The 14,506-nt window shown below is 39.6% G+C and overlaps 1 protein-coding gene across 5 annotated transcripts in view; it reads right to left on the bottom strand.

Moving 5' to 3' along the window:
• The window catches only part of OCLN (occludin), a 60,187-nt gene continuing 45,681 nt past the window's right edge, over positions 1 to 14,506 (bottom strand). For 3 of the 5 annotated variants that reach the window (XM_001158455.6, XM_001158401.7, XM_054685064.2), the window contains 4 exons: positions 12,227 to 12,442; positions 9,249 to 9,420; positions 5,775 to 5,816; positions 1 to 3,791 (listed from right to left, as the gene is read on the bottom strand). In XM_001158455.6, coding sequence (XP_001158455.1) covers positions 3,690 to 3,791; positions 5,775 to 5,816; positions 9,249 to 9,420; positions 12,227 to 12,442 — 532 coding nt within the window. In that variant the 3' untranslated portion in view covers positions 1 to 3,689. The remainder of the gene's footprint in view (positions 3,792 to 5,774; positions 5,817 to 9,248; positions 9,421 to 12,226; positions 12,443 to 14,506) is intronic. The other 2 variants (XM_009449054.5, XM_009449055.5) reach the window with 2 other exon arrangements.

Here is a 14,506-nt window from a genome sequence, read left to right on the forward strand (position 1 = left end):
TGAGATTATTACAAATATATTTTACAAATACAAAAAACTGAAGTACAGAGAGGCTAAGTTAATTTCTCCAAGGTCCCACAGCAAGTAACTGCAGAAGGGCAAAGCAAAAATAGGACAACACATGTAGGCAATACCAAGCAGGTCTTGTGGCAGCAACTGGAAACCTTTTGGAGACACCATTCTGCATTTCGTTGTAGTCATACACAAAACCCTAGTTATGTATCCATGCTTCTTTCTCATAATGCCAAAGTGGCACTATTCTAATTTACTAACAAGGTTTTCTAAAAACTACCCAAATTATTGAGGTGTTTTTGCTCACTTCTTCCCATTAGAATAAATGTAGACAATAAGAAACGCATGAGGGATGACATAGTCCTCCATCAAATCTGTCCTTTCACACAAGAGATGGCATGGTGTAGTGTAGCAGAATCATGAGCTGCCAGGAAATTATGAATTCTGATTCCTCCAGCTGAGTCTTTGAAAAAGTCCAGATGAGAAACACTTCCATCCTGATGCTGAAGCAAGGAGAATGTCCTTGTGTGAGGAATTCTCACAACACCAACTGAAGCTAAGGTCCCCGGAGCCACGATAAAAGCACTTTTCTGCCCTGATTCTTCTTTACACACATGTACCCATTCAGGTCTTTACAGATATTTCACAGGAAGCATTTATGTTACAAGTACTTAAAATGCACTCGAAATTAATATAGGATACTTTATTTACATCAGAGTGATCTCACATTATCCAATCCATTAACAAAGTCAACACAGGATGGAAGTATAGAATCTAACAGTTGAAGAGACTAAGATCCTAATCCCTTGTTTTGCCACTTGCTAGTGTGACAACAGCCAGTTAATCTATCATATCATTAGTTCCTTGTCTATAAAAGAAGAATAAGAAATGGTCACATGTCAAAAGATCGTTGTGAGGATTAAATATCATATATGTACTTATGTGTATGTAACTTATTTACTATAAATACTAGTTGACTTCACTTTATTTCAAAAAATATAAAGCACATATGACAAAACATTAACACATGTTATTTCTGGGCGGATGGTACTTATATTTTATACTTTTCTGTATTTAAATTTTTCAAAATAAAATAATGATCCTATATACTTTTAATACAAAATCACATATGTAGGGCATCACTTTATACACAGGGAATCTTTACAAAATGAACTATGTGCTATCACAACAAACTCCTTAGAACAATAGTTTATAACAAAGCAGAATTCCAGACAAGAACTACAGGTCAGAAATGGAAGGGATGTCGGAAATCTAATCTAAACCTCTGACTTTCTAGACTAGGAAACAATGCTTGAGTGGCTTTTCAAATTTACATCCAGCTATTTAATGCCAACGCCAACAGAAACACCCTGATCCTAGTTTCCTAAAACGGTATTTAGTATAAATACACATGAAAATTTTTCTTATTTTTGAAATTTCAAAGTCCAATTTTATAACACAATTTTACAATGCAAATTCTTGCTGTTTCACTTTCTGGATTCAGCTGAATAGTTTTGTGAAAATACTGACAAACTTGCCTTCACGAACTGACTTCCAAGAACAAATTGTTAAAAATTTAACACAGAAAAATCAGTTAAAGGTGCTCATCAAGAGAGTCCTTTTCATTTGGTATAAATCCAAAAGCTATGAAAATACCTTTTGTATTATGTGCATGCAGAAAATTAAGAATTTATTCAATTTGCAGAAATAAATCAGTGATATAATGGAAACATTTAAAATTTTATCTCCGGAAAATAATTCAAAATCATCTATCAAAAATTATAGGCCGGGCGCAGTGGCTCACGCCTCTAATCCCAGCACTTTGGGAGGCCGAGGTGGATGGATCACCTGAGGTCAGGAGTTCGAGACCAGCCTGACCAACATGGAGAAACCCCATCTCTACTAAAAATACAAAAAAAAATTAGCCAGGCGTGGTGGCGCATGCCTGTAATCCCAGCTACTCGGGAGGCCGAGGCAGGAGAATTGTTTGAACCTGGGAGGCGGAGGTTGTGGTGAGCTGAGATCGCGACATTGCACTCCAGCCTGTTCAACAAGAGCAAAACTCCATCTCAAAAAAAAAAAAAAAAAAAAAATACACACACACACACTTAGGCCAGGCATGGTGGCTCACGCCTGTAATCCCAGCACTTTGGGAGGCCGAGGCAGGCAGACCACAAGGTCAGGAGTTCAAGACCAACCTGGCCAATATGGTAAAACCCCGTCTCTATTAAAAATACAAAAATTAGCCGGGCATGGTGATGGGCACCTGTAGTCCCAGCTACTCGAGAGGCTGAGGCAAGAGAATCGCTTGAACCCGGGAGGTGGAGGTTGCAGTGAGCCAAGATAGCGCCACTGCATTCCAGCCTGGGTGAGAGTGAGACTCTGTCTCAAAAAAAAAAAAAAAAAAATTATATACCTAAATATCTGAAATGCATACTAAAGTTCAGTTTATAGATTATTCTAAAAAAAAGTTTTTAGAAAAGTCTAAGCTGGGATGATCACAATCAACTTGGTCAGCACAGTGCTATCAACTAATTTTACTAATAAGAATCTGAATTTTTAAAAAAGTGATAAAATTTAAGGGCACCATTTGGAATTATTTGGTATTTCGTGGTATAGCATTCTATTCCCAGACATATCAGCATTCTTACAGCCAAAGGAATGGGAAACGACTAACCAGCACAGCACCCAAAGGAGTATAAACAACAACAGATACAACTCCTGAGTGTGGTTTTCCATTGCTGTATGTTAACAGCACTAATAACATCAAACAGGTTATTATGGAAAGAAAACACCAGGTTTAATACCTTATAAAATATGTATAGAAATTGAACATTCCTGTAAGATACAGTTCAAGTCACAATTGAATTATAAATGTAATCAGATATTCTGATATAATGAAAAGTTCTAGTTGGTTTTTAAAAAAAGGCATGCAAAAAGATAAAAAGTATTTAAAAACACACAAAATTCTAACCACCGGGTTTAAACTTTGATCTTAAAAAAGTAAATATATATTTACAATCTTTAAATTTCACACATTTGTTACTTTTACATGATCTTTATTATTTAAGAAAAACCTCTTTTAACCATTTATATAACAGAAAAAAAATAGGGAGGCTGGTAGATCATCACATATATAGTAGCTAAAATATGAAAGGCCAGGGAATTTATTATTAATGAAGTCATAAAACAGACTTAACCAAAAGTGTGTGCGAGGAAACAAGCAGTTTCACTTCAGAGACTTCATTGCAGGAACCCAGTTTCCTTATGTGGAAAAAAGTGATTATAAATAACAGTTATCTGAAAGGTGGTTGAGAGGATTAAATGAGATCACCTATGCAAACAAATACATGTAGGTATGAAGACATCGTCTGGGGTGTGAAAGTTTAGTTCACACCAGAACCTTCCTTTAAGCCTTAAAAACCTCAAACGGTATTTCATTCTTAATACAAGAACCAATGTTTAAAGCATAAAATCGTTAATTGGAGTGTTCAGCCCAGTTGATTATCAAAAGCTATTTATAAAATGCTTCAATACTGATGATATTAAAGCAACCAAAACTTTGTGATGCTCACAGAGGTTTGGCTTCCTGGGTTATGGTCCAAAGTCATTTGCCTTCTGAGAAGATTGCAGAGATGTCAGATACTTAATTTCTCAAACAACTTGGCATCAGCCTTCTATGTTTTCTGTCTATCATAGTCTCCAACCATCTTTTTGATGTGTGACAATTTGCTCTTTAACTGCTTGCAATGATTCTTCTTACTTTTGTAATCTGCAGACTAAAAAGGGAGAAAATGAATCACATAAATTCAACAAAATGAAAACAGGTCTGCTGGGAAGGCAGAATTGAACACAAAAATGGAATATTTAGTCAAGAGAATTGCTGGGAGTGTTAATTGAAGTAAAATATGCAAGGTGCCTGGCAGTATAACTAACCACACAGGCAGCTGATCCTATTTGCTCAGTTCTGTCTTCTAACCTGGGTTTTTCCAAAGGATACCCTCATTTCTAAAAATCTGTAAAATGACCAAGAAAACTTACCAGCCTTTTTGCTAACACGTCATCTAAAACTGTAAGTAAAACAAGAGACTGGTGATCTCATTTGACTGGGGAAAGGGAAGCTGAATAGGGGATAAGAGAGATGGGAAATTTTACTGTATACCCTTTAAACTCTTATTTCAAATCATGATGCCTGTAATTTATAATTATTTTTTCTTATTTTAGAAAGGGTCTCATCCTATTGCCCAGGCTGGAGTGAAGTGGTACAATTATAGCTCCCTGCAGCTTTGAACTCCTGGGTTCAAGGGATCCTTTTGCCTCAGTCTCCCTAGTAGCTAGGACTACAGGCACGTAACCACAGCACCTGGATAAGTAATTTACAAAAATTTTAATATAATTTTTTTTAATGTTTTAAGTCAATAATGACTGTCATGCCAAGTGTTAGCAAGGATATAGGGCAACAGGAGTCTGTAGTGGTTGGTGGGAATGTAAACTGGTACAAGTACTTTGGAAGGCCATTTGACAGTATCTACTAAGGCTGGATAGACAAATGCCCATCACTTCTACGCTCAAACATTTACAAATATGTATGAAGCTGCAATATTTTTAAATGCCAAAAATTGGGAACAACCCAAACGTTCATTGACAATAGAATGGATGAATAAAGTTGCATTTTATATACAACACTACAAAGCAATAAAAATTAATCAACCGGCCAGGCGTGGTGGCTCACGCCTGTAATCCCAGCATTTTCGGAGGCCAAGGCAGGTGGATCACTTGAGGCCAGGAATTTGAGACCTGCCTGGCCAACATGGTAAAACCCCATCTCTACTAAAAATAGGAAAATTAGCCAGGTGTGGTGGTGCTTGCCTGTAATCCCAGCGGCTTGGGAGGCTGAGGCAGGAGAATTGCTTGAACCCAGGGGGCAGAGGTTGCAGTGAGCCGAGATTGTGCCACTGCACTCCAGCCTGGGCGACAGAGCGAGACACTGTCTCAGGAAAAAAAAAAAAATTAATGAGCCATGGCCGGGCATGGTGGCTTATGCATGTAATCCCAGCACTTTGTGAGGCCAAGGCAGGGGGATCACCTGAGGTTGGGAGTTCAAGACCAGCCTGGCCAATGTGGTGAAACCATGTCTTTACTAAAAATACAAAAATTAGCCAGGCATGGTGGTGCGTGCTTGCAATCCCAGCTAGGCTGAGGCAGGAGAATTGCTTGAACCTGGGAGGCGGAAGTTGCAGTGAGCCGAGACTGCGCCACTGCACTCCATCCTGGGCAACAGAGCAAGACTCCGTCTAAAAAAAATAATAGTAATGAACTACAAATGGACCCTTACAAACACTATACTGATCAAAAGAAATCACACACAAAATACATACTGTGTGGTTCCATTTATGTAATGTGCAAGATAGACAAAACTCTATGATGTTAGAAGTGAGCATGATGGACCCCTCTGGAGAGAGTGTAAACACTGGAAAGTAGTACAAGTGACGGTGGGGGTGCTGGGGGTGGGGAGGTACTGGGAAATATATTTCTTGATCTGCAAACGCAGGTATGTGGTCACATTGTGAAAATTCACCATGTTATACACTTTGATTTATACACTTTTCTGTATGTATACTTCAACTTTTAAAAAATATATAAAATAAAAAATGAAAAACATGTAATAGAAAAGCTCTTCCTCCAGATGAGTAGGTATGGGAATTAAAATAAAAAGAAGGAGAAAGAAAGTTCTTCCTAAAAGAACAATCTCGGATACTTACTCCCTTCACTTGCTTCAGTCTATTGTATTCATCAGCAGCAGCCTATTAACGACAGACACAAAGGAATATGTTTACTGGGGCATTTTCTCTTTTAAAAGTAACATTCCTGATGTTATACTTTGGAGCTAAAAATGACAGCTTATGACAAAAATATAAGCAATTAAAAGAATGAAGTCGTAAAGCTCTTAAAACTCATGATCAGCAGGAAGGTCTGAAGGAATTCAGTGAAGAGACATTTATGATACTGTATCTTTCACATTTCACTCACATAGGCAGGTAACTATCTGTTCTGCTACTTCTCATCTCTCCTCATGCCAGTCTCCATGCTACACTGACACCAGGAAGATCTTTTATAACACAGAGCGCTCGCTGATCAGGTAATATCCCACTACACAACTGGTCTGAGCTTCCCATTAACTTCTCCCCTCATCCAGTTTCCTACCTTTCCAGTCTCAGTACCCATCATCAGCAACTCCTTTAAAAACTGAGACATGTTAAATGCTTCAGGATTTCAATCATGTTTTCCTTATGGCTGTAATCATGCACTTCCCCGCACCCTTCTGTCTGGAAAACTCTTAACGATTCCCTCACTGTGAAGCCTCCAAAGACTATTTCTTCTATGAGCAGTTAGTTATAGTGCTTTCTACACATGATGCAAATACAGCATTAATCATACTGTCTAAATTGTTTAGATGTCAGTTTTTTTTTCTTAAAATATAAGCTCTTTTAGGGTGGGGACAAGATTTTATGTCTCTAGCCCCAGCATTTCCACATCATCAAAGAAAAATAAGTGATCAATAAATGTTCACTAAATTAAGAAAGATCTATAACACCCTATAGAAACCATAAAAGAAATACATAAATCTAACTATATAAAGATGTGAATACGTCAAAACTAAAAAGTAGATCACCTCAACTGAAAAATGGCAGAATATTTAATGAGACGTGCATCAAATGAGTCCTGTATTGTATCAAGAGGGAGACACAGTTGGTGCAGTCTCTCTGGAGGGCAATTTTGCAACTTTGCAAAGGCATGTACCCTCTGACTCTCAGCAATTTCACATTCTGGAATTAGTTTTAGTTAGATAAGCAGGCTGGGCGCCGTGGCTCACACACGTAATTCCAGCACTTTGGGAGGCCGAGGCAGGCAGATCACCTGAGGTCAGGAGTTCGAGGCTAGCCTGACCAACATGGCAAAACCCCGTCTCTACTAAAAATACAAAAATTAGTCAGGTGTGGTGCCACATGCCTGTAATCCCAGCTACTCGGGAGGCTGAGGCGGGAGAATCACTTGAACCTAGGAGGCGAAGGTTGCAGTGAGCCAAGATAGCGCCACTGCACTCCAGCCTGGGTGACAGAGCAAGACTCCGTCTCAAAAAAAAAAAAAAAAATTAGATAAGTAGACAAGAGTGCAAAAACAGAGAGGTTCACCAGTATATACTGGTACTACTGGAGTAGGAGGAGACATACTTAAATGTCTATCCGTAGAAAATGACTCTTAAATTATGATACAACCATAAATTTGAAAGTTGTTTACCTAATTTTACACATAAAAAACTTAAAAGTAAGTAGGTCTTTATTATTGATATAAAAAAGAACTTGCTGTTAAGAAAAGCCAGAAATAAGCAGTGCAAGGAAGTTTTTTTGTTTGTTTTTTTTTTAAAGATAAAACCCCACAATAAGAGTATGTCAAAGGGACACGGGAAGCAACTGAAAGTTCCCAACGGTCAAAGCGAGAACAATTAGAGCTACAAAATAAAGCAGCCTTGGATTATAATTCACAGTATAAAACAGGTATCTGTAAAGTCCATACTTACGTAAGTGATTGACTGATCAATAAAGGAACAAATAAACAAGAGATTAATCTCCCTCTAAAAGGTGGTGTAACTACATTAATTTCAGTATGTATACAAAATACAGTATGAAAAGGATGGATTGAAAAAAAAATCCAGTAACTTTACATGGACAAATTCTATCTCAGCCAGGTGATCAAGGGAGGGAAAAAAAAAACCCATAAACTGTTGATTTAAAAGACAGGAAGAAAATAAGTGAAACATGGAAGATGATGTTTCCTTAAAGAAAGGTGTATGTGCCTTGGTGACTCCTGCTTGGAGAGATTGTTTTAACTAATATTTTGGTGATAAGGATTTCCTGATGGTAGGATTTAAGATGATTTCTTTTTCTGTATACAGTTCTGTGTTACTTAAGTTCTTTTTTTTTTTTTTTTTTTTTTTTTTGAGATGGAGTCTCACTCTGTCACTCAGGCTGGAGTGCAGTGGCGCGATCTTGGCTCACTGCAAGCTCCGCCTCCTGGGTTCACACCATTCTCCTGCCTCAGCCTCCCGAGTAGCTGGGACTACAAGTACCCGCCACCATGCCTGGCTAATTTTTTGTATTTTTTTTTTTTTAGTAGAGACGGGGTTTCACTGTGTTAGCCAGGATGGTCTCGATCTCCTGACCTCATGATCCGCCCACCTCGGCCTCCCAAAGTGCTGGGATTACAGGCGTTAGCCACCGTGCCCGGCCGCTTAAGTTCTTTTCTACAGAAAGAATGAATGGCTTTATAAATAGGAAAGATAATAAGCCTATTTTATTATTATTATTATTAATTTTTGAGATGGAGTCTCACTCTGTCGCCCAGGCTGGAGTGCAATGGCGCAATCTTGGCTCACTGCAACCTCCCCCATCCCGGGTTCAAGCAATTCTCCTGTCTCAGCCTCCCCGAGTAGCTGGGATTACAGGTGTCTGCCACCATGCCCTGCTATTTTTTGTATTTTTAGTAGAGACGGGGTTTCACCATGTTAGGCACGCTATTCTCTAAGTCCTGACCTCAGGTGATCCACTTGCCTTGGCCTCCCAAAGTGTGGGGATTATAGCCATGAGCCACCATGCCCAGCCTGCCTATTTTATTTTAAATAGGAAAGGATAGATGTACATAGAATAGTGCTTTGTAGGGGCTGGGCGCGGTGGCTCACGCCTGTAATCCCAGCACTTTGGGAGGCTGAGACGGGCAGATCACGAGGTCAGGAGATCGAGACCATCCTGGCTAACATGGTGAAACCCCGTCTCTACTAAAAAAAAAAAATACAAAAAATTAGCCGGGCGTGGTGGCGGGCACCTGTAATCCCAGCTACTTGGGAGGCTGAGTCAGGAGAATGGCGTGAACCCAGGAGGCAGAGCTTGCAGTGAGCTGAGATCACGCCACTGCACTCCAGCCTGGGCAACAGAATGAGACTCCACCTCAAAAAAAAAAAACAAAAAACAGAATAGTGCTTTGTAATTATTAACTATTATACATTAGTACAATCTTCTATTAGAAAAGAATTTCATCCAAAACCCAATCTCAACTATTCTTCAACGAAACTGCAGTTTGATAACTACTAGCACATTTTTATCAACATTAATATAAAGGATGCTCTACCTCCACAGATTAGATTCAAATTGTTTAATATATAAATATCAGGTTGAATTTACCATGTACTCTTCACTTTCTTCTCTATAGTCATCTAATTCTTTATCCAAACGGGAGAGTTCTTTATTGATCTCATCAAGTTCTGATTGTAAGCTCTTGTATTCCTGTAGGCCAGTGTCAAAATTCCTCTTGTACAGTTGTCTTTGTTGATCTGAAGTGATAGGTGGATATTCCCTAAAAGGTGAGAGAGAAAATGACTACATATGTATCCTTAGCAGACATAAAATTCAATGCTCCTTCCTCAAAGATAATAAAGCTGGTTGGGTATGGAGAATGACATTTTCTTGTTTCGTTTTTGTTTCTTATGGGGAAAGAGAGAATACAAATAAGTTCTATTAAGAGTGACTATATATTACTGCTCATTTTTTAAAAAATAAAAACTATGCCTACGTAATTTGCAGAAATAATTTTGAAAATCATTTACAAAATTGAAGGTACAAGTCATAGGAACTCACTTATTTTCCATACACAATATCAATAATGGACTACTTATGTTTATAAAGTTTTTCTTTTCTTTTTTTTTTTTTTTTGAGACAAAGCCTGCTCTGTCACCCAGGATGGAGTGCAGTGGCACAATCTCGGCTCACTGCAACCTCCACCTCCCGGGTTCAAGCGATTTTCGTGCCTCAGTCTCCACAGTAGCTGGGATTACAGGTGCCTGCCACCACGCCCGGCTAATTTTTGTATTTTAGTAGAGACAGGGTTTCACCATGTTGGCCAGGCTAGTCTCAAACTCCTGACCTCAGGTGATCCACCTGCCTCAGCCTCCCAAAGTGCTGGGATTACAGGAGTGAGCCACCATGCCTGGCCTGTTTAAAGTCTTAAAACTGAAATTCTGGAACACAAAGTCCGCTTTGATCACCACAGTGGCAGCACAGCTGACTGGAAGTGGCTGTTTCCTGCTACCACCCATAGTTTTCAGACTGGTTTATTTATTTTTTGCTCTTGTTTTTCCGAAGTGGAAATAGCTTATCTACTTCTTTCACAATAAAAATAGACATTAAAAATGTACATGTATAAAAACATGTGCTCACTGTTAAAATAATCTGGCAATTCATTAAAGTATAAAGAAGAAAAACTGAAATTTTGTATCACATCTATTTTTCAATATACCAGCTACTCCTTACATAGGAAGACGATGCCATTAACCCATAATCCATAGAGAAAATACTCTGAATCCTTTCACAGGACTGGAGTTTCACAATGATGTGGAATTTCAAATTTTAGATCTAACAATCTAACATCTTCATTTTACAGAGGGGAGAAATTTAAATGATTTGATCAAAAGGGAAACAAGAATTTCAGATTTTGAAAATTTTCAGGCTGGGCATGGTAGCTCACCCCTGTAATCCCAGCACTTTGGGAGGCTGAGGTGGGTGGATCACCTGAGGTCAGGAGTTTGAGACCAGCCCAGCCAACATGGTGAAACCCTGTCTCTATTAAAACTACAAAAATTAGCCGGGTGTGGTGGCGCATGCCTGTAATCCCAGCTCTTCGGGAGGCTGAGGCAGGAGGATTGCTTGAACCTGGGAGGTGGAGGTTGCAGTGAGCCAAGATCGTGCCACTGCACTCCAGCCTGGGCAACAGAGTGAGACTCTATCTCAAAAAAATATATAAAGTTTTCAGTTAAATCTTCCGTGATACAAGTTAGGTGAATATTTTACAGATAGATGGCTAAGCCAGGCCAAAAACTCTTGAGGGGAGAGGGGAAGATAAAGTATCAGAATCATCAGTGAATAGGGGATCTCAAGCTACCCATGCCCCGCCTATCCTTCCTCACTCTCTGAGAAGCAATGTTTTGATTACCATTCACATTGCAAATGTTTCTGATGTGCGTCTTAGTCCTCAGAATACTTGGGCATAGGAAGGCTACACATCATACACAAATACATTTGGTGATGGTGGATGGATTGTAACAAAACCACCAAAACACAAAGAAACTTAACCACAACTGTGGCTGAACACTAAATTGTTACCTCAATTGTTTACGGAACTCTTTGGATTAAACTTTAAAAGAAACTCTGGTCTTATCATTTTAAGCTTAATTTAAAAAATAATTGCCGGCCAGGCGCGGTGGCTCACTCCTGTAATCCCAGCACTTTGGGAGGCCGAGGCAGGGAGATCATCTGAGGTCAGGATTTTCAAGATCAGCCTGGCCAACATGGTGAAATCCGTCTCTACTAAAAATACAATAATTAGCCGGGCATGGTGGTGGGCGCCTGTAATCCCAGCTACTTGGTAGGCTGAGGCAGGAATTGCTTGAACCCGGAAGGCAGAGGTTGCACCGAGCCGAGATCGTGCCATTGCACTCCAGCCTGGGCGACAGAGCAAGACTCCGTCTCAAAAAAAAAAAAGTAATGCCAAAGGAAAACCATAGCACTGGTTTGGGAATTTTATAATTAGTAAAACAAAGTTCTTCTATACCTGGATTTTATTTATTTGAAAGGCCTTTGGTTGTTTTTTGAGATAGGGTCTAGCTCTATCACCCAGCCTGGGGTGCAATGATGCAATTATAGCTCACTGCAGCCTTGAACTCCTGGGCTTAAGCAATCCTCCTGCCTCAGCCTCAGCCTCCCGAGTAGCTGGAACTACAGGCCCACACCACTATGCCTGGCTGGTCTTGAACTCTTAGCCTTAGCCTCCCAAAGTGCTAGGACATCTTTCTTCCGTGACTATTGGTATAAGAAAGAGCACTGGTGAAGTTCACCAGCCACACTGTGGAAAGTTCAAAGTGGTTACTGCCAAAGTTCAAAGACATGGTTACTGCCAAACATTCTCTCCACTTCAAACTTTGTCACAAAGGGTGCTAAGGAAAAAACCAGCCAACACCACACAAAAAACTGTCTCCAGTCCTGGTTGGCAAAGAATGAAATTACACCAGTGACCTCAATTTGGGAGGCAATAACTCCAACACCTGGTTGGTCTCCTTTAATTATCAGAAGGAGCACGTGGGCCAGGAAAAGGAGAGCTGAGTCGGTACCTGATCCAGTCCTCCTCCAGCTCATCACAGGACTCGCCGCCAGTTGTGTAGTCTGTCTCATAGTGATCTTGCTCTGTTCTCTTTGACCTTCCTGCTCTTCCCTTTGCAGGTGCTCTTTTTGAAGGTGTCTCAAAGTTACCACTGCTGCTGTAACGAGGCTGCCTGAAGTCATCCACAGGCGAAGTCAATGGAAGCTCCTGAACCACTTCAGGAACCCTAATAAAAACAGGCATCATTGTTCAGTACACTACAGCCCTTTGCCAGTGCACTGTAATCACAGAGCACAGCCATAATAAACACCAGGAGACATCTGCACGCAGGTGCACTCACGCGAGGACTTCAGATGTTCAACACTGAGCAGATGCCTTGTTTTCTGCATTCAATTTGACAGCAGTTCAGAGTCCTCTAATACACACAAGTAGTAGGTTCCAATTTAAAGGGGAGTAGCCATTTTTATACCTTCTAAGTACAACGGATCTCAGATTTCATTTTAAAAAATTCAGGCTGATCTATAAGAGGTGTTTACTTGACCTGTGCCAGGGACTTACTCTACAAAGGCTGTCAGGAAAACAGTGATCATTCTTTTCTACAGGCTCTTCTAGTTCCCTGGAATGCTGCATGGGGAAGAATGCACACATGCTCTTTGTAATATTGATCTTATACTACCATATATCAATTATCATATTAAGATAAAATCTTGCAAAATAAACTAAATATCTAAACTAAAAAATTAAAAAGCTTTACATTGCAATAAATTAAAGAGTTCTTTTAGGATTCTTTTTAAAATTGCTGTTAATCCTGAAGCCATGTAGAATGAATAGAAGGGTTACCATTACACTCTTACTATTTTCTTCTAATACAATTATTTAAAGTTGCATCACAATTGCATGTTTCAGACACAAACATGAAAATAACCCTAACTGAGGAATAAAATACCAAAGTTGAAAGTGGGAACTACTTCTGAGTAAAAGAAATACAAGTTTCATTTTCTTGTAGAAAAGGGCAAGAACAGAAATGAAAACACCAAAGAATGGGCCTAAGACTTTCCAAGCATCAGCCTTGCCATTCCAATCAACTATTTAAAATGTCTGAAGCGTTTCTTTTTGCTGCCAATTTACATAAACTATCATACTGAGCTTTATCTTCCAGGTTTAGTCCCTTTTCTAGGTGATCCACATGTGCTTTGCTGTAACTGTTGTCAGAGTCTTAGATTTCTAAGCACACAATTTCTTGCAGACTCTAAACTTTGGGGTATGTGTGTGTAGATGCAGGTGGGGGTAGTATTTATTTCTTCTTTCAAGATTTATGGCCGGAGGCGGTGGCTCACACCTGTAATCTCAGCACTTTGGGAGGCCGAGGTGGGCGAATCACTTGAGGCCAGGAGTTCAAGATCGGCCTGGCCAACATGGTGAAACCCCATCTCTACAAAAAAAACAAAAATTAGTGCACTGTGGCAGGCATCTGTAATCCCAGCTACTCGGGAGGCTGAGGCAGAAGAATTGCTTGAACCCAGGAGGCAGAGAATGCAGTGAGCTGAGATCGCACCACTGCACTCCACCCTGGGTAACAGAATGAGATTCTGTCTTAAAAAAAAAAAAAAAAATTTATTCAGGTAATATGGCTTTGTGTGCTATGCTAATGTTACTTCTAATGGAGAGAAAATGTGACTTTCTCCATGAGTCAATGATTAACAAGTTCCTAGATACTCTGCCAAAACTGCCAGGTACTATGCCTCTTCTTTGAGGTAGAAAAACAAAACCTTTAGAATGCAGTGGATTTATTTTAGGGGTGGGGCCAAAGAGGGAGGAAACTAAAGGGCAAAAGAAATTAGAAAAAAACATAAAAACAAAAAGTAAAACATCAAAGTAGGCCTCCTGCCAGAATTTTTATGATATTAGATATTGATATATCTTTACCTTCGAAGTTTTCCTCCCCTCCTCCTACACCCCTTTAAAATATTAACATACTTGATCTAGCATGAAAGCTAAAAGCAAAACGTTTCACAAGAAAAGTATTGACTACAGGTGTGAGCAACACCACACTGGGCTAATTTTTAATTTTTTTGTAGAGACAGGGTCTCACTCTGTTGCCCAGGCTGAGCCTTCCACATTTCCCAAGCTGCGTTGATCTTTCCAGCCCAGCATGAAGTTTTCTTTCCCAAAGCTTACATAGCAAAAAGATTCTGATTGGCCCTTTTTGGGTCACTGTCATCCTTGAAGCCAGGAGAATGTTCTCTGATTAGCAAGACTTAGATATGCCTCCCAATAATGGTAGCAGCTC

This window comes from Pan troglodytes, chromosome 4, assembly GCF_028858775.2.
Source record: "Pan troglodytes isolate AG18354 chromosome 4, NHGRI_mPanTro3-v2.0_pri, whole genome shotgun sequence".
Classification (NCBI taxonomy): domain Eukaryota; kingdom Metazoa; phylum Chordata; class Mammalia; order Primates; family Hominidae; genus Pan; species Pan troglodytes.